Source organism: Miniopterus natalensis, chromosome 6, assembly GCF_054644295.1.
Source record: "Miniopterus natalensis isolate mMinNat1 chromosome 6, mMinNat1.hap1, whole genome shotgun sequence".
Lineage (NCBI taxonomy): Eukaryota > Metazoa > Chordata > Mammalia > Chiroptera > Miniopteridae > Miniopterus > Miniopterus natalensis.
The window spans coordinates 29,130,134-29,150,743 of record NC_142086.1 but is presented as its reverse complement, the minus strand read 5'-3'; the positions used below and the strand labels follow the sequence as shown (position 1 = coordinate 29,150,743).

Genomic DNA, 20,610 nt, shown 5'->3' with positions numbered 1-20,610 from the left:
AAGGGGCATCTAGAGCTAAATACGAGAAGGTTCTTAAAACTTTAACACAACCGAAGATCCTTTTTAAAAGAAGCCTAACTTCCTCTCATTTAACGCAGAATATTGAAAAGCAAAAGTTAATACACTTAAGTTCACACTTTTTTAAAGTTCAAATGTAAGTGCACTTTGAAGAAAAGGTTAGACTGACATTGATGAGGTGCATTTTGTGCTTCTATCTTCTGTATCCTATAAAGTTCTGCCCTCAACAGCCCTCTTTTCTTCTACCCCCTGCCCCATCCTAGGTGCCCCTAGCACTTACTTCCAAAGAGAAAAAGAGCACCTTGGAGATCTTATTTACATAGGAATATGTAAAGGCTCACCATATATGTTCTTGTCACGGACCCTGAAGCCGGGAAATGTCAGTCAATTGATTTTTAATAAAATGATGGTTGTTCAGAATGGTAGATGGAGCCCGCTGGAACACCAAAGGTCTTTTTTGTACTGCTATAGAAAGGTTACTCTTAATAGGATGATGTCTTTAAAATATAATTTGCACAGACGGGCCTTATGGATTTTCCCTTTCGCAACTAGTATCAAATCAATCATTTGAGTTCTAGAATATGAAGAGACCCATTAAGTGAAATTCATGCTATCTGATTCAAAAAAACATATTTTAACTCAATTAAATTGTATATAAACCACAGTTTTAATATTTCATTAGAAACCTAAGTGTCCAACCATTATGGCCTACTTAAATAAAAAAAAAATAACATCACTAGCTGAACGTTTGGTAAGATTTTTACAATTAAGTTATTAAGACTAACAAAAATATTTGTATGTTAAAAAAAACACAGATAAAAATGACATATTCTGTGATTACAGCTATGTGGTTAAGAAAAAAAAGTAAGAAAATATACTAAAATGGTAATGGTCATTGCGATCAGATCATAGAATTATGGATTCTATGCACAGATTTTCTTCTGGATTTTAAAAATTATGATGAAAACAGTCATGGGGATATAAAGTACAGCACAGGAAATACAGTCAATAATATTATAATAACTATATATGGTGTCAGAAGGCTACCAGACTTATCGGGGTGATCACCTCTTGAATTATATAAATGTCCAATCACTATGTTGTACACCTGAAACTAATATAATATTGTATGTCAACTGTAATTGAAAAATAAAAAAAAATTATTAAAACTATGATTCCCTTTATAATGGAAAATATGTATTTAAAACCAACTATGTTATTTGGCTGGGATGCTAATATTCACAGCCATGTGGTACTGGCCTAAAATAAGCTTTTCAGAAGAAATTAAAATATTACATTTAAGTGTTCTGAAGATTTAGATCAGGGGTGGGGAACCTTTTTCCTGCAAAGGACCATTTGGATATTTATAACATCATTTGTGGGCGATACAAAATTATCAACTTAAAAATTAGCTATGAAAAAATGTCCTAGATTTATTAAATTTTGAGTCCTGCCTTCAGTTGCCTTGGCAGGACCAGACCAAATGATTTCAGCCCTCGGGCTGGACGTTCCCCACCCAATTTAAATAATATTTCAAATTCTACACATATGCACTTTTTAAAAAAACTTCCACACCAGAGAGTAGAAAGACAAATTAGGAATAGGACAGAAATGACTGAAAATACTTCAAGAAACTGTGTCATCAAATCCTTAGGACCTCATGCTGCTAAATCAAAAAATAACAGAAACTAGACAATATTACGAGATCATTTGCACAAACAAGCAGCATCACTCCAAAGCCCTACAGAGGCAGTGCCCTCTCTCTCCTTGAAATTTTCCTAAGATGACAGCCTCCTCAAGCAATCCTTGAGAAAATGCTCAAAACTTCTTTCATGAAAAAGAAAACTTCTCTTTATAAAAAGCCCAACAAGTTATAGTTGAAAAGGGCTATGGACTCTCACATTCCTTAGTTCAAATCCAAACTCAAGTTCCTCATCTATAAAACAAAGTTAGTATCACCGACACTTTTCTATTATGATCAGAATTGTTACGGGTAAAGCCCCTGAAATAATAGACAAAGAACGTTATTTCCCTTTTCTATTTTCCCTCTTCCCTTATTGTTTCTCAAGGTGCAGCACACAACCACTGCGTCACACTCACTGGGCATTCCTCACAGAGGCTGACTCCACAGTTCCCAGGAGGCATGGCCCCCAATTCTGCATTTTTTATCAAGTATTCCATGTGATCCTTAGACACTCTAAAGCTTAAAGACCATTAAAAGTAAGCTATTTTAATATTTAACTACTAGGTCCTCTTTGGACTCAGAAAATAATTAAAAATCTTCTTTCTTCATAGATATATATTTTATAAACTTGAAGGTGGCCCTCAAAGCTAGGAAAGGGAGGTCTTAGACTTTCTGTTTTAAGTTTTGAAAAAATATATTTGACCCAGTCTTCTAAGAGTGCATTTTTTCATGCTTTAAGCATCGTCTTCAGCTCTAAAGCCTCCCCAGTTTCTTCACATGTCCATTTAGGAAAACTAAAACTAGACTATAATCTATTGTGGCTCAAAAAGAAGAGTATTTACTAAATGGCGCCAAATTAACTTAAACTCATTTAAGTTTAGTCAAGTAAAATTTATTTTAAGATAGCCAGTAGAAATAGCAGCTCTTGAATTCCAAGCATGAGAGAATTTTATGTACCTTATGCCCAAATCAAGAAATACTTGTCATAGATTTCAATATCTAACTTTAATTTCAAATTAGATTTTAATTTCTAATATGGGTACCCAATTGCAAATGATATAGTAGGCAGTTAGGCATGAGCAGAGTAGGAACAATAGGTCAGGTACCGAAGGTTACCAGGAAGGAGAGCCCGGGTACCTAGCAAAGGGCAAAAGTGGAAGGACAAGTGCTATAGGGTGGGGCTTCACCCCCAGAGTGACCTTTTTCTCCCCTACCATATGGCTGGTCCTGGGGTTTAGACCCCGACCTTTCATATCACTGATCATGGAGTTCCGACCCTCCCCTGACCTCTCCTTCCCTGGCATATCGTTTGTCATGTGGGTAGATCTTCTTAGAGGATGATGTGGGCGGGGTGGGGGGGTGCTGGAGAACAGCCTCATATTACTTTTCTATACAAGCCCCTGCACAACCACTCCCTTAAGTATTAAGCCCTCAAGATAATGAGGTTCTGCCCAGCATCAAATCACCTTAAGAACAAAGCCTTGGGTTTGTTGATCACAGAGACAGCTTTGGTCAAACTAGAGATAACATCTAGGCCTCAGTTGTGTTTCAGTTCCAGGCCCAGAAACGCAGCAAGGTCAGGTGGGGTGACACAGTGGCAGACATCAGAACCAGCTTCGATGACTAATGACCAATCATTAGAGGCCACAACCCTAAACAGATACATCTGAAAAGCTGATGAATATTCTATTGAGATCCTCCCTTAAGACATCCAGATAAAAACCCTTAAGACGAAGGATCCAGCTCAGCTCTCTTTCTCTAGAGAACAGCTCATGCTCGCTGTCTCTTTGGAGCACACCCACACCTTCCCCTCTTTGCTTCCCCTAGGTGCATTTTCTTTGCCTTTCTTTCTCCTAAGCTCCAAGGGCCCTTCTTTTGCCTTTGTAACTTGTTTACTGAATCCACGAAGCCCAGCTGGCTCACTTCTTCTATGACTTACTTCTTCTACTCCTGTTACTTTCTAAATAAATTTTTGCTTATATTTGAGTTCCCTGGCTCTGAATTCTTTTCTTAGCTGAACTCAAGGACCAAGATCCGATATCTTGTGCTGTTCGCCATTAACAAAAATAACAACCAAAAAAGAAACACTTGAAATAGATGGAAATAATTTTCACAACTTTATAATAAATAGGACTCTTTACATAAAAGTCAATTCTAAAAACCCTCAAACTTCAGAACACAAAAATAAATTTCCATTTATAGATTTCACCCTTCCAGTTCCAAAAATGGTTATTTTAGAATGAGCATTCATAACGTAAAATTTAGCTGAATTAAGTAACAATCACCCAATGCAAATATTAATTGAACACAAAGATTTTATACATACTGTTTTCATAGCTCCCTTTTGCTTCCTTTCCAGATAAGAGCAAGACATTGTAAATATTCTCACTAGAAATTCTGAGCAAGGACACTGGTCATTTCAAGTAATTCAGAAAAGTGAATTATCAAGAGAAACTCTGAGCCATGGCAGTCTTCAGTGTGTTACAGGAGCCACTGATTATAAGCCTCGTTAGTTTACCCGCTGAAGATGGACTGTGCTGTTCATGCTGATGTGCTCAATTTCCTTTGCCAAATAAGCCGCAAACACTCCACTGCCAGCCAAACTCGTCCCTTCCATTTAGGTCAGAACATTTTTCAGACTTTTAAGCACAGTAATCTCCCCTCCCAGAAGCTAGCTAGCTGAAACACACTTATTTGCATCTTTGGTTACAAGGACAATGTAGTGTGTGGATGCCGTTAATGGTTCTTCCATGGCTAAATCAAGGCTGGAAAATATCCTATAGGTAGATATAATATAACCTCTGTTTTCCAAGCTCCTCACAAATCATTATACAAAAACCCGCTCTTTTTGAAATTTTTTTACATATCAATGGTAGCCATCTTTCCACAGGGCCACCCATAAACTTTCTGTTAACACAGGTGATGGAAAAGGTCACTGAAAGTGATTCCTCCAGTCCCCTCCTGGGCAGGCTAAGTCTTCAAGGGGCACACAAAGGACAAGAACATGTCTAGTTGGTTCTTCACAATAACGTCGTCCGGATGTAGCTTGTGGGGTAAATAATGGGCCAGGGTCATCTCCCAGGCATCAACGAGATATACTCCAACCCCTGAGAACATCTTCCGAAGGACGGTGTCCCGCTGGAAGTTGTACCAGTCGCTGTTGAAAAGGCTCACCTCAGGCCCCAGCTCCTGGGCGTTGGCTGTCCGGATGACCACCACGGTCTTCGGGCTTCGATCCAAGAGCTGCACCACCGCCCGGCGGATGTTCCTGAGCCGCCGGATATACACTTCCAAGGGGAAGGTGCTGAAGTGGGACCACACGGCTATGGCCACCACGGTGTCCTTCCCTCCCACGATGCCGTTCAGCTCGTTGGCCACGTAGCGGAGCTCACTGCTGAAGACGGTGGTGAAGCGGATGGGCGGCCCGTGGCAGCGGTAGTGCAGCAGGATGCCGTGCTTCTGGTCCACCGCGAGGAAGGGGCCCACGTTCTTGGGGCTCCCCAAGTTAAACTCCACTAAGTCTGAAACAAGGGAAGCTCAAATTCATAAACATGTTCAAACCAAACACAAACGTTCTGATTATTCTTTACTTGGTGGCTTCATAAAACAGCTTTTAAAATAAAACGACAACAACAGAAAGGTACGGTATAAACGGACCCCTGCTCGGCCGAACGCCTGTGAAGGGAATGCCCAGCTCACTGCACTTCGGCCCCCTTTGCCTCATGGACCTTGATTCTAAAATAGTTACTATTTAACTCACTCCATAAACATGACGTTACAAATAATAACATCAGTGATGGATTCTGCGCCTGTGCCTGTGCCTACACCTCAGAAACAAAACAGCCTGTTTACCTCTATTAGGTCAAGAAACCTTCCTGTTTGCACGAACTGTTGAATATTTAAAAATCAAGTTAGCATTTATACATTTTTGTTCTAACAGATAAACATTTCTTCCAGGGCAAGGGCGATAATTTCTGCTTTTTTAAGAACACATAATAGTAATCAAATACCTCTTTTTGGGATTGCGTAACCAAATACCTTTTTGCTATTGTGTAACTAAATACCTGTCTTTGCTATAAGCCAAAGAAAGGAGCAACTCTGTTCTTTTGACTTTCAACATCACCTTATGGATGGAAAAATCATGTTTAATATCTTGAACTTCTATCTCTGTCATAAGAATAATAAAGACAGCAGCACAAGTTAGAATTCCCGTCTCTCCCCTTTATCCAAATTGTTTCAAAATCCAGCTCCTCTGAGAGAGTCTGAAGAGCTCAGGAATCACTGATTCCTTTTTACTTCTAAAAAACTGTACAACGCATCACTTAATACTCCCCACGAGGAAAGAGTGTCTGTCTCATATTCCTAAATATCCCTGTAAAAGCCTTACAGAGAACAGACGAAGTAACTTTTGGCAACCCAATTCAATTAACATTTCCTAGGTACCTGTTCAGTGCCAGCCACTACAGGGCTATAAGCCAGCAATGCTCAGAGGGAGAATTCACAGTCCTCGCCCACAGTCCTCGCCTTCCAGTCAATGTAAAGAAGTAACATCGAAGTATAATTGCACTATTTTACTCTTGAGGGTTAAATAAAGGTTTCACTTCTCTCACCCTGCAGTCCCAGGCTTCTCTTCTAGACTTTTCTGCCTAATTCACTACTACTTAGCATTTAACCCCATTTAAATGGAATAAAAACTCAATCTACTGTTCTTTCTTTGATTAAGATCAAGCACTGACACAAAGCTTTATCAGGTGAAAATCTCTGCAAAGGGTACGGTGGAAAATTATCAAGACAATGTGATCATTGCTATGAAAGGAAATACCAAACTACGTCACCAGAATTAAGAATCAAGCAAGGCCTGGAAGGCCTGCCCAGTCAACATCAAACCACGCCTCGCACCATGCCATACAAATGACTTCCTTTCTCTTGATTTTTAATTTATGCTTTATCAACTAGAACTCAGCTATGCCTGTTTCAACAAAAAAACAAGCAAAACAAAGCTGGAATTAACTTTTCACTCTTTGGGGTCATATCTACTTCCTCCTTCCCTTCTAGAAATTAAATCTGAAGATGCTTTGAGGAGAAAATGTCTTGTCCGGGGTCACACAGCTCATCAGTGGTATAAACTTCAACAAGAACCCAGTGCTTCCATCAATACATCACAACGCCACCACTGATCAAGAACCATCACACATCTTCCCAGGGTTAGGATACCTCTTTAGTCCGACAGAGAAATAACTGCTTTTTCACCTGATGCCTTTCTTCAGGCACCCGAGTGAGTCTGCTTATTTCAAAGCTGATTCTGTGCATGTTTGAAAGAGTTATGAGACAAAAAGCAAAGTACCAACCTGGAACAAATGCAGTTAGGTATTCAAACCATTGCCTGATTGTTGAGTCACCAAATAAATAAACCACTTTTTTTTTTAAGCATTCTGTGATGTTGTTGGGGTAATTGAACTGGCGCATCTTAAACTTTCTGGGCCTCCACTGATTTCTGTAAAAATACCCGGAAGGAAAGCTTCCTGAGCCTTGAGACAGTTCTAGGTTGTTAGTTTCTGCAAAGAACAAGGAAAGAATTGAGGTAGATATTCTGAAATTCTCTTCTAACAAAGCATACTTGAAAATATTCCAAGAAACACAATTATGCCCCAGTATTTGTTAGCCTGATAGCAATATGGGTAACATTTCCTGCCATCACATCTCAAAGAAATCCCAGACTTTCCCCTTGTTACAAAAGGTTCTCCTTTACACAAAAATAGGAAGATCTGAAATGGGTGTGAGGGTATCGGTGGACAGACGGGGAAGAGGGGACTTTTCTCTTTTTTTTGAGCATTCCCTCTGATTATGCGTTTTTATCAAAGCCAAAAATAAAGGCAGGCAAAATCCAAGGAAATATGTAGATATAAGCACTGTCCAGCATGTCCCAGAATAGGAGAAGAGTTTCTCATCCAAATGCCTGTGAGGCAAGTAACAATTTAAGTTCCTATTGTACATATGCATAGTAATAGTCCACTGTTTCTCAGCCCATTAAAAGAAAAGTTTTAACCCATGGGTCTTACGATCAAATATTAATTCAGGAAACCACCAGACAACCAGGCCAACAACATACAGTCTAAATAATTATTCCCCGCAATACAAAAGGTTCAGAAAGTCTTTATCCACAATGAACAATATTAAAAATGCATCAGCAGTGAGTATTCATGGTTGTAGCCCAGCTACACATGGGAATGCAGGGTCAAGACACCTTTCAGAGAAAGAATCAACATCTTCCTGCCCTAACACCTCCCTTGGAAAATGCCACTGTGGAGACAACATGCTTTACGTGCTTCAAAACAAACAGGAACAGTTAGTATTTCTTACAAGTTTGCTTTGCACCAGACACTGTTATAAGCAATTAAATGTATTATCTCATAAGATGCTCATGGTAGGTCCTATTATTATCCGCACCTTTCAGAAGAGTTAAGCAACATGACCTAGGGCCCAGAGCTGGTAAGGAGCAAAGCCAGGAACTGATGATGTAGGCAGGTGTGCCCAAAGCCCATGCTCTTAACCACGGTGCTACAGCACCCCTCAAAATTAGATGTTTGCAGCCCTGGCCAGGTGGCTCAGTTGATCGGAGCGTTGTCCCCTACACCAAAAGGTTCTGGGTTCGATTCCCGGTCAGGGTACATACCTAGGTTGCAGGTTCTGTCCCCAGTAGGAACACATACGGGAGGCAACTGATGTTTCTCTCTCACATCAATGTTTCTCTCTCTCTCCCTTCCTCTCTCTCTCAAATCAGTAAGACATATTTTGGGATGAAGATTAAAAAAAACAACTAGATGTTTGTAGATGTCAGTCACTTTCTTCTTGGCTTTTTCCTAAAGGTGTGCGTGTATTCATTTCTAACACTTACTAAAATCCACAATCTTCGAAAACTACCAACCGTTTTATATCACTTCCTTACACACCCCAACGTTCCAACCTTGATCATAATCCAGTAATTCTATAGTCTCACCTGTTAAACCACAATTCAAAATCCAAATTCTTATATGACTCATAAATTTTAGTCTCCTATTTGTGACTATTTTCACCTAATTTGATTTCTGGATATTATTTGTATTTACTAAAAATTACTTTGGCTTTATTCCCACCCCCCCCTTTTATTTTTAGAGAGAGGAAGGAAGAGAGAGAGAGTGTGTGAGAAACATGGATGTGAAAGAGAAACTGGGACCTAACTGCAACCTGAGTATGTGCCCTGACTGGGAATTGAACCAGCCACCTTTTGGTGTACAGGACAATACTCCACCCAACTAAGCAACACCAGCCAGGGCTGCATCTGTTATTTTTTTGCAGGTCAGGGCCTAAATTAAAAAGTAAAAAGCTTTTCTAAAAGTTTTATTTGGCAAATTGGATTATCAAAAAAATAAAATAAATAAATGGGAGGTAGGGTGTATTCTTCTGTTGTTGTTACCAGAATTGAGGGAATCGAACCTGCCAATGTGCTGGAGAGGTCTGTGACTCTTATGCTGCGGAAGTTAATGTATCAGAGCTGAGTTCTCATGCAGAACGATCCATATCAATACGGACAGTGGTAGAAGGGGTGGCTAGGGGAGAGTGACACCTTGGATTGGCTCCATCCGGATATCTACAATTTCCTGACCCATTTGTTGCCATAAGATTCTTCAAACTGTGGGACTCTGAATAAAAGATAAAGTATAGCAATTGCCAGACCTGGGTAGGTACTTAAATGTTTACCGAATGAATGAGAGGACAGATGAATGAACAAGGAGAATGAAGGGATGAAGGTGAATCCGGCTGCTGGCTAAAGAAGAAACACCCTTCATTCTCTTCATTCAAATATTTATTTGGCTCATTCAAAAACAATTTCTCAACATGTACCAAGTGTGGCTTAACCATGTTAACACACATTGCCCAAAGCTCATTCAATTATATCAGCAGGTCAAAGCTGCACAGGCCAAAGAGCTCCAGAGCAGAAACCTGGGCCCACGGAAACATTTACGAGGATGGGAACTGAAAGCGATTTTGAAGTTAAAATTTTTACCAAGGTTAACTCAGTAGACTAGGCTATTCTGTATCAAATACATATTATAAATAAAAGTGTATACCACACAGGAAACTATTACCATCTCCATTCAAATGTTAATTACATTTACTACCAGAGTTAAGGCAAGAAAAGCAAATCAATTACTGAACCTGACATTAATTCTTTAAACTTGCAGCTCTAGATAACAAAACATATTTTTAAAAGTGAAATGCCTGTGCCTACATTGCCCTCTTATGGTCAGCTGGGACAAAAACATGTCCTGAACGATATGATTTTAACAAACAGTCAAAAGCTGTTTAAAAAGTCAGCGTTTCTTGGAACTCAGAATGCACTTTCACATAAGATAACTGAGATATGAAAGCCTCTTAAATCAATAATATAACTCCTAGTGTACATACATGGGGAATAAAAATTTAAAAAATTAAAATGAGTTACTACTCAATTTTATGGTTATCTTGAATATAGATGGTGAAGAAAGAAGTTTATAGATGGTTGAAAAGGCAGATATAAAGATCTTTATGCAAAATAGAAGGGATAGTTTTGATTATTCACAAGTAAGGTCTCTGCTTCTCTAAAATGTTTTTGCTTCTTTTTAAAGTCCGCGGCTTAAATTTTCCTCCAAAGGGTGTCATCCCATGTCATGCATTAGGCATAATGAGGGCCATTTCAGCCACCAATTGGAAGAAATAACAGAGAAAAAGCAGAGAAAGAAATTTCCCTAAGTTAGCTAGAAAGAGCTGGGGAAAGACACAGTGCAAATTAAGGACGGGGGATACGTGTGTGCACACATGTACACACATTCCTTAATTTGATGGCCTAGAATTATCCATAGAAGTAAATGGTGGTGGAAAAGAATTTTAAAATTAAATTTAAAAAAAAAAGAATTGCATTTTTAATTTTATTTAATTTTAATTTAAATAGCCACATACGGCTAACACCTACCATAACGGACAGAACAGTTCTGAAGGCTCTTGAGGAGCCAAAGAGACGGGAGTGGAGGAAGAAGACGTTTACATGAGTATAAACAGCAAAAGCCGCCCGGCTGGGCTTGGCTGAGCAGTTGAGCATCGACCTAGGATCCAGGAGATCACGGTTCAATTCCCAGTCAGGGCACATGCCTGGGCTGCGGGCTCGATCTCCAGTCGGGGGCATGCAAGGGGCAGCCGATCAATGATGACTCTCTCATCATTGATGTTTCTCTCTCTCTCTCCCCCTCTCCCTTCCTCTCTCTGAAATCAATAAAGATATATTTAAAAAATAATTTAAAAATTAAAATAAATAAATAGCAAAAGCCAAGAGTATGCACATAGGGTCTAACTGATTTATTTTAACCTAACAACAGATCCTTCCGAAGTAACCACGTCACATTAACGGAGGGAGGGTGGGGGTTTGTAACATCAGTGAAACTACAGAGCCTCAACCCACTTAGCAAGAAAAACAACAAATCATCAAGCTCATCATTCCGCTTTACCTTTTATTGTCCTGGGCATTACAGTCACCCAGTCAGGTCCACTGGAGTTGATTGGCATTTTGATATTGACACCACTTTAAGGGGAATAAAAAGAGCACAGACTTAGATTCAGGAACTTCTTTTCCAATATGTATCTTTATTTACAAATAAAAAATGGATACGATTGCACAAAGCCTCGTTAACATGAAATATTCATCAACACAATTAATAATTAATAACTAGGTCTCCCCTGAAATAAGCGGGTCATATATCTGAATAGGAATTAAACAGATTAATTTTTCACTGCTTAGCTCTTAAAGCAAACTCCCCAAATGAGAAACTCTGGTTAATTACTTACACCCCTCAGACTCAGAGAATGGCTCACACTGATGAGAGTATCTGCTTTTTCACTTCCAAATTTTCAGGTGCAAGTCTATGCTGCACTAAGTCACATGCCGGCTTCCTTCGGCCTTGCCCAGAACTGAAATGAGCCCTGCTGCAGACCCCGGACCGCGGACATGTGCTCATGCAGTCCTCTGTTCATCACTATGCCGGCTCTTTCGTGTCCGCTCCCCTTACTAAAACAGCAACTCGCTGAAGACGTGGGTGGTGTCTCATTCACCTTTTGTCTTCAGTACTTCCTAGTACAGGTCCTAGACTAGAGTCTGTGCTTGGAAAATATTAGATGGAGGGCTGTGTGAAAAAGTGGGGGAGACTGGAGCCCAAGAGAAGAATACCGAAAACCTGGTGAACTATTCCAGAAACTAGGTCACAATAATTAGGCCTCTGACACTTAGATCAAAAACAAAAAAAATAAATAAATGAAATGCTAACTTTCCAAACTCTTGATATGGGAACTTTGCAGTCATGATTTTTTGTTTCATCAACAGTCAATTCAAAAGAGATTTGTTCTGCCTAGATGGCGTGGCTCAGTGGGTGAGCATCGACCTATGAACCAGGTGGTCATGGTTCGATTCCCGGTCAGGGCACATGCCCGTGTTGAGGGCTCGATCCCCCGTAGGGGGCGTGCAAGAGGCAGCCAATCAACGACTCATCATTGATGTTTCTATCTCCCTCTTCCTCTCTGAAATCAACAAAAATATTTTTTTTTTTAAAAAAGAGATTTATTCCTAAGTAATTATCAAACTTTACTGTATGCTAGGCACTCCTAGATGCTAGAGATATAATAGCATCTCCTCCTTTATGGAAATGACATTATAATGGTGGGGGGAAAGACAAAATAACAATTAAGGGAGGAAGGAAGTATAGGGGGCTACATTAGAGAATAACAAAATTCCATAGCTTAAATAAGTGACATTTAAGAGAGCACATGACTTGAAAAGCACACATATAAACTGCTTTCATGAGTTTAGAACTTTAAGGTAAGGAAACAAAGAAAACTTCACCTCTGCAGTTTTCCTGTAAAAATGTTTAACCTTACTTTAGTCATGCAGAAATAAAGCAACAACTCCAAATTAAGGGACATCCTACAAAATAGTGACATCAAAATTCTTAATATTGTAAAAAACAAAATAAGCTAGAAACCTCTTCTGGATTAAAGATTAAAGATATAACTAAACACATTGTGTGTGAACACTGATTCAATTATTTAAAATTAAAAAGGAAGCTATAAAGGATATTGGGATAACTGCAGAAATGCATGCCACTTTTTATTTCAGGACCAAAAAATAAAAAATAAAAAAGTAAACAACTTTAAAAGTCTTTTAAGTGTTGGCTTCTTCACAAGAAATTACACATGCTTAGCTTAAATTTCAAAAAAGCAGCGCCCTCCTTCCCAAATTATAATTTAAAAGATATGCTTCCCCTACACTGCTTGCGAGTCATTTGCTCAGGCTACTACTGGGTTTTAGGAAGAAAAAAAAAAAATATATATATATATATATATATATATATATATATATATATATATAAAATAATATTGTATCAATGATAAATGTCCAAAGTATGGTAATTGCGTTATGGTTATATGTTGGAGAAAGTCCCTGTTCCTAGTGATACCGTTGTAATTAACCTAGTTATTAATAACAGGAAAGGAGCAGAGGGAAGACCAAATATTATAGGCATGTCATTTGGGCAGCTTCGCCAGGAAGCTACAACTTTACTCTCCAGGGGTCCAACAGAGGGGAGATAGATGCATGCCCAGTACAGTTGGGAGGACTAGAGAAGGTGCTTGCTGTCAGTCACACCTAGAAACACAGGTCTTTGGCCAGAATGGGCGTGGCCACCACAAGTGTGGGAAGATTTGAGATACTTAATTCCCTGAACAAAGAAACTCACTCTCTTGTTTCTCTTGGGTCCTCTTGGTGCTCTTGGTTCCTTCTGGCTGCCCTTGGGACTCTTGTTGCAGGAGGCATGCTCTCTTGGCTCCCCTGCATTCACCCACATGGCCCATGGCCACGTAGACCTCACACACAATGAACTAATGGATGGTAACTAGCCTGATGCTGAACGGGACCAGGCTGCAATATGGAATGGAAACTCTGGATACTGGCTTTGCTTTTAGCTTTACTAAATCCCTAGCTACACATCTTCCAGGACTGGATTAAGGGAAATGGGACTTTGGAAACACAGAGATGTAATTTCACGCAAAGAAAAATCACTCATCCTCCCACACAAGTCTCAGAAAATTCTTTTTCTCAATATATCATAAGGACTCCACCCCCAGCACTCAGTGGGAAAAGGGACACCTCAACTTCCCCAATAACAGTAGGAGATGCATACTCATGGGGTTCAGTGCCATGATGTTTCCAACTTACTTTCAAATGGTCTAGGAGGAAAATTATACACAGACACACACATGTAAACACACATACAGAGAGAGATAGCAAATGTAGGAAAACATTAACAATGATTAATCTAAGTTAAAGATATATGGGCTCACTGTTATTATTCTTGCAGAGTTTCTAAAGATTTGAAGTCCTTCTAATACAGAGTCAGAAAGAAAAAGGTATAAATCATGCTAAAATAAAGGGAAGCTCTTTACGTAATAATCTCATTCCCTCAAAAGGTCTTCCCTTGTATTAATAGGATCTCCTAAGCAAAGTACTGTACTATCGTTCTTTCCAAAATCAACACTTTTTTTCCCTTGAGAGTAAAAATCAAACATTAGATCACCTTGTTCATACATCATTTAGGGACCCTAAAGCCAAGACTAAGCTTCATAATCCTTTCTGAATTAAACATTATAAACCACCAAGAAAAGAGGTAAAAATAGGTGTCAGCTTAACATATTCAGGCCATAAACCCAAAACATTATACCCAAAGATCTTTCAAATGATCAATGTCAATCTTTCTCTTTTTCTTTTCAGTTAGCCTGGTGCTAAATTTCAGAATTTTAACAGAGTAAACAATGCAGAAAATAAAATGGGTATCAGGACTCTGTCGATTGCTTGGTTCCAAAACCTTATGCCACCTCAAACACTGTTTTGCCAGCAGACTTCCAGGTAAGTATGATTTCTTAACGATGCTACTACAAAGTGCCATCAGCCAGCCTCATCCAGGGTATGGAAGAAAGGCCAGGGACAGACACTATTTTATCTTTCTGGATTCACAGCTGGTTTTTGGTTTTAGTGGTAGGACTGGTGTTAGACGTATTTTAAACTTTACACTAATTTCATTCTCTAACCTTTCTCCCGCTTGGAATCTGAGTAAATGACAAGCTGTGCTTCCTCTTCTTTGCTAGGCCACTAAGTAGACTGACAACACAACTCATACCTGAGCAGTCTTCATACAGAGACAAAAAGTGCACAGAAATAAAATAATCTCCTCACAGTCATCAATAAAGAGCATGCCTGAGATAGCACACAGGATCAAAACTAAAGCTAGAGTCCTTTTGCACTAATCCATACAAAACCTAGGCAGTCCTCTCAGACAGCACAGTAAATACACTGAGTAGTGCTCCCTCTGCTGGCCTTCTAAGAGCATGGCATGAGCCCATCAAATGTGTGGGTAAACTTAGCCGAGCTGACTCCAGAAGCTTCTATAGACCACATACATACCTTATGGTAGGAAATTTTACCCCAGCAAGTAATGACATAAAATATAAAATTTTTCAGGGTGCCCAGATATACTCAACAAAAATATCTCACTACCAAGGAATGTTTAATAAGAATATATTTCATTAATTTTTTTTTAAATTTTAATGTTCTTTCAAATAATTGTACTTTTGACCATGTAGCTTTTATAACTTTTTATATCTTAGAAATATTATTTTAATTCAGAACTACATGGAATTTTAAAGAAAACAGAAAGTTTAATTCACACTAATGGGCATTCCATTCTGCACATTAGTACATATATTGATCATTATGCTGAAAAGTTTTATACTTAAAGAATATAAAACTGTTAACTTAAAATATATAGTTTGCTGTGGTATTTCCTGGCTTCCCATGCTTATCATTAAATTAACCCAGCAATGTTGCTATATTCATAGTCTTCTGCCTATTAATAAATATTTATATGATTTTAACTGATATGTCACTTAAAGTTATTTTAGTTTAGCCCTGGCTGGGTGGCTCAGTTGGCTGAAGTGCACCCCATGCACCAAAAGATTGCAGGTTCGATTCCTGGTCAGGGCATGTGCAGGAGGCAACTGATCGATGCTTCTCTCTCACATTGATCTCTCTCTCTCCCTAAAAATCATTTAAAAAACAACAGCTCATATCCTCGGGTGAAGATAAAAAAAACCTTAGTTATTTTAGTTTATTAGACATGAAGATAAAATTCTGGCCTGACTACAGACCTCTTACCAGCCCTGTTCTTGGATGATTTGTATCGGTCTGTGAATTAATGATCTTGTTTATACAGCTATAGATGTGCTACATAGTTCTGAAATAAAACATAGATACGAGGGTAAAAGAATGAAAATTCAAGGTAAAAGGTTTTTCATTTGAACTGAAATAAGCACTAAGCTTCACTTTTCAAAAACTAATCCCAAAACATAAATCTGTATTTATTTTCTTATTCACTACCTCTCCTGAATTGGGCCAAGTTCAGGGAGATATAAGTAGCACATAATCAAAACAAGAAAGTCTCCTGAATGTAACAATGTCTCCTAAATAGGCCAAGGACAGTGAAAGGGACTCTTAAATTACCCCCAAGAACAAGAAGCATGTACCTCTGGAAGAAAGCATTCTCTGCAGCAGTTAGGAGGCCCTTCAGGTATCCACCCTTGAAATGGTTGATTCTGCTGCTGCAAGGAAGCACCTTTGGTTTGAAGCAGAACCAGGGTTCTCCAGTGTACAGATCTGTAAAGTTACACAGGGGCAGACTCCTAGGAAGACACATGTTGCACTCAGTAGTTTCAGATTTTCTTCCTGAACGAAAGAGACTCTTGAAATAGACCCTGTCTGGTTTCTCTTCCTGTAGGTAATGAAGAACTCTGATCCCTTCACTGGGGTGGACCAGAGATATGGACACTTTAACTCTGCCCGGCCAGAGCAAAGTAAAAAAGACCTTGTAAAACCCATTGTGGTAGTCTACCACTCTGCCTACAGCCCCAGCCTGCAGCTTCGGAGAGTGGATTCGGGCCTGCAGGTAGTCTCCACCATACTTCTTGGGCTTTCTTTGAAAATCCTGTACATGAACCAGCACCTCTAGCTGGCTTCCCACTTTGAAGAAGGCTGCAGAGTTCAAGATGACAAAGTAGCTGGAAGAAGGGTCACTGCTCTTCAAAAAGGGGACAGGACCCATGTCAGGCACCTGCAGCTGTAAGGCAGTCAGCAAGGAGTCTTCCTCCAAACGCTCCTGGCTGGACAGAGTCTGGTGCTCATAGCCACAGTAAAGATTCCGGCTAGGCCCTACCACATGAGGCGAAACAAACTGCCCACTGCTGTCGACGAATGTGGCTGAGACGGTCTCACGGTCCAAGTACTGAAAAGAAAAACAAAATCAGCAACCACAGCTACAACGAGTCTCCTTATATTCAACCAAGTAAATCTCTACTTCCGTTTAAATTTTAATTTAACTACTTGGGATGACACTGTTTCAACAACCAAAGCTCACTAGTTTTACAGGGCTATGGTATTGTAACAATGAAATCAAAATGAGGAAAGTCACAGTTTTGTGACATTTGCCTCTAGGAACTCAATCAGTTTCCCACAGTAAATATTGGAGAAAACCCGCCCTCTTCCCTGTGCTTCCAGTAGAAGGGAAAAGGTATCATTCTGAAATGTACCAGAGCATTCTGTTCTTAACAAGGACTGACCTCAAGAGAAACTATTTTACCAGAGGCTAACCTATTGGGGTTTTATCAGAACCTAACCCAACAGGGCTAAGGGACATACACAACTCCAGACCATTCTAACCATTCTGCCCAACTTAAGGGGTGGGGGGAGGGTTAAGAAGCACTTTGGAAGCTTACAGCCCAGGAGCACAGGTTCACTAACCGACTGAGACATAATCACACCTCACCGCCACATCATTAAAATCCTATTTATCAGAGTGTCCCCACCACATCATGTCCAGTTTTCAACAAAAAATTATGAGACATACTAAAAGGCAAGAAACACAGTTTGAATGTGTTTCAGATCAAGCATTAGAAACACGTTCAGATACAGAAGGGATGTTGGAATAATCAGATCAGGAATTTAAAGCAACTATGATTAATATGCTAAGGGCTCTAATGGAAAAAGCAGAGAGCATATGAAAACAGAGGGGCGATGTAAGAAGAGACAGAAATTCCGAGAAAGAGTGAAAAAGAAATGCTAGTCAGAGCAGAGGATTTTTAGGGCAGGGAAAAAACTCTGCATGACATTATAATGATGGACACCTGTCATTATCATTTGTCCAAACCCACAGAATGTACAACACAGAGAGAACACTAAGGTAAACAACAGACTTTGGGTGATTATGATGCATCAATGAAGGTTCATTCTTCGTAAAAAATAATAATGATAAGATTATAATAATGGGGGAGGTGATGCATATATGGGGACAGGGAGCATTTGGGAAATATCTTTAATCTTTCTGTAGAGAGTAAACCCTGCCAGTTGGTTTTTCTTTTTTGTAATGCAAGTGCCTGACTTCAACTTTGATTGCTCAGGCATTTCAAAGAGGCATCCACTTCAAAGACAGCTATCTAAACACGCACACACACTGCCAGCCACACAACTAGGTAAAGAGCCAGGCACCCCTCCCTCATCGCCAGGCTCCTTTGTTTTATGGATCTTTGATTTAAATAACTGACTACCTGGGCCACATCTCTTTTTCCTCTCATGCTTTAAATTCTCACCCTTATGTTTTAAATTCACCAATAAAAAGTGAACCCATGAAACTCCAGGCCCCCACCCTTGACACCAATAAAAGTAGAGCCCCCGGGTCCACAGTCCCTCTCTTCCTCTATCCACAACCTCACTGTATGGCCCCATGGTTACTGCTGTGTGTCCTGCAATCTTAAGAAATGTTGCAGGAGGTGGGAACGGCACTGGGTGTTAGTCCGGTGGGGTCACACTTGACCTAGGTTAGCAACCTCAGTTCTGGGGTTCTGGCTAGGAAAGAATTCAAAGCCAAGGTCCTTGAAGGGGTGATGTGCTAGGCAGTTAGACAGTCATGAGCAGAGCAAAGACGATGGATGGGCTAGGTACAGTGGAAAGAAGCCCTGGATGCCTAGAAAAGTACAATTGCAGAGTGGGACCTCGCCCCCAAGATGGCCTTTCCTCATCTAGCATATCTCAAGACCAGCTGACACCCTGACCTTTCCTCCCTAGAGATAACATCTAGGCCTCAGTTGTACTTCAGCTCCAGGGCCAGAAAAGCAGCAAAACCAGCCACAGCTGCACTGAATGAAGGCCCCGAGCCAACCCATCAATCAGTGGAGACCACAGCCCTGAAAGGACACACCTGGAAAACTGCTGAATATTATGAGATCTTCCCCTAGGACCACCCCTAAAATCTCCACCCTTCCAACCATTAGGATGGAGAACCCAAGATCTCCCTCCCAGGAGCACACCCGTGCCTTTCCCTTTCCCTCCCCTTCTCCTTCCTCCCCCCCTCCTCCTCCCCCTAGTCACGTTACCATTAGCTTCTTCACTCCCAAGCTCCAAGGGCCCATCCTTTACCTCTATAACTTGTTTCCTAAGCCCATTTCTTCTAGGAATTACTCCTACCTCTGTGATTTATCAAATAAATGTTCTCTTATAGTTTGGGTCTTGGCTCTGAATTCTTTCCTAGCCAGAACCCAAGTCTGGTCTGACCCCACCGGACTAACACCCAGTGCCATTCCCACTGCCTATAACAGAACCATAGGGCCGGGCCAGCTACAACACTGGTTATCAAAGACGGAGACTGGCACAAAACACTTCCTCTCAATTTCGTTGTAAACATAAAAATTCTTTAATAAATAAAGTCTTTAAAATAAAAATTTTAGAAATAAAAGAAATGCCAGAGATCAGAAACACTGTAAAAGAAATGAAGAATGCCTTTAAAGGCTCAGCTGAGGAAAGAATATCTGAGCTTGAGGCTATGTCCACAGAAACTTCCAAAACTAAAAAGCAAAGAGAAAACAAAATGAAAAAATGGAAATACAATATTCAAGAGCTGTGGGGCAAATCCCCCCCACATACATACATTGAAAACTGTTGCATGACCTTTTTAAAAAATATATGCTTAATACTGACTTTAGGGAGAGAGGAAGGGAGAGGGAGAAAGAGAAACATAGTCTGCTTCCTGCATGCCCCATACTGGGGAATGAGTCCAAAACCCGGGTATGTGCCCAGACCTGAATCAAACCAGTGACCTCCTGGAGCACAAGACGATGCCCAACAGAGCCACAATGGCCAAGGCTGTTCATCACCTTTTTAGTACCTACCCCAGGAAACTGCTGAGTTAACTTGCAAGGGTAAAAAAAAGTTAACAACAAAAATTACACTCCTCAACAGCTAATATTACCTGTTACAAACAAATAAGACCCAGGCTCTCCATCTATGCCAAACCACTTCAAAATACTATACAAGATAAAAATAATCCCATACAAGGCAAAATTACTCCCAAAATACAAGAGTATTTTTTATGATCTTCTTAGAATCTGTTTTCTCCCACAAAACTTTTACTTCTGAAATTCAGATTATAATAATTACTGAATACAATTTTTTTTAATACAGGTCTGATAACAAGAAAAATATAATTCTTTTGGGGGCAATACATCAAAGTTAATGTTCCCTTTCTATTGCAAATGTTCATCTTTATAAACCATTCTTACCTCCTGGACTATACCAAAACAGGTGATGGGCCAGATTTTACAGTTACATGCAGATACTTTCAACTGAAAGGATTTTACTACGTCATGCAAATGGGAATGAAAAAAAAAGCTGGAGTACCAATACTTACATCAGACAAAACAGACTTTAAAACAAACGCTATAATAAGAGACAAAGGACAGTTTATAATGATAAA

General features: G+C 39.8%; 1 protein-coding gene across 4 annotated transcripts in view; it reads right to left on the bottom strand.

Annotated features, from left to right (window-relative positions):
* Nucleotides 1–666: 666 nt before the first annotated feature.
* NXPE3 (neurexophilin and PC-esterase domain family member 3) overlaps nt 667–20,610 on the bottom strand; it is a 42,746-nt gene continuing 22,802 nt past the window's right edge. For 3 of the 4 annotated variants that reach the window (XM_087818133.1, XM_087818134.1, XM_016209428.2), the window contains 4 exons: nt 16,337–17,091; nt 11,221–11,294; nt 7,051–7,257; nt 667–5,223 (listed from right to left, as the gene is read on the bottom strand). In XM_087818133.1, coding sequence (XP_087674259.1) covers nt 4,673–5,223; nt 7,051–7,257; nt 11,221–11,294; nt 16,337–17,091 — 1,587 coding nt within the window. In that variant the 3' untranslated portion in view covers nt 667–4,672. The remainder of the gene's footprint in view (nt 5,224–7,050; nt 7,258–11,220; nt 11,295–16,336; nt 17,092–20,610) is intronic. The other variant, XM_016209430.2, reaches the window with a different exon arrangement.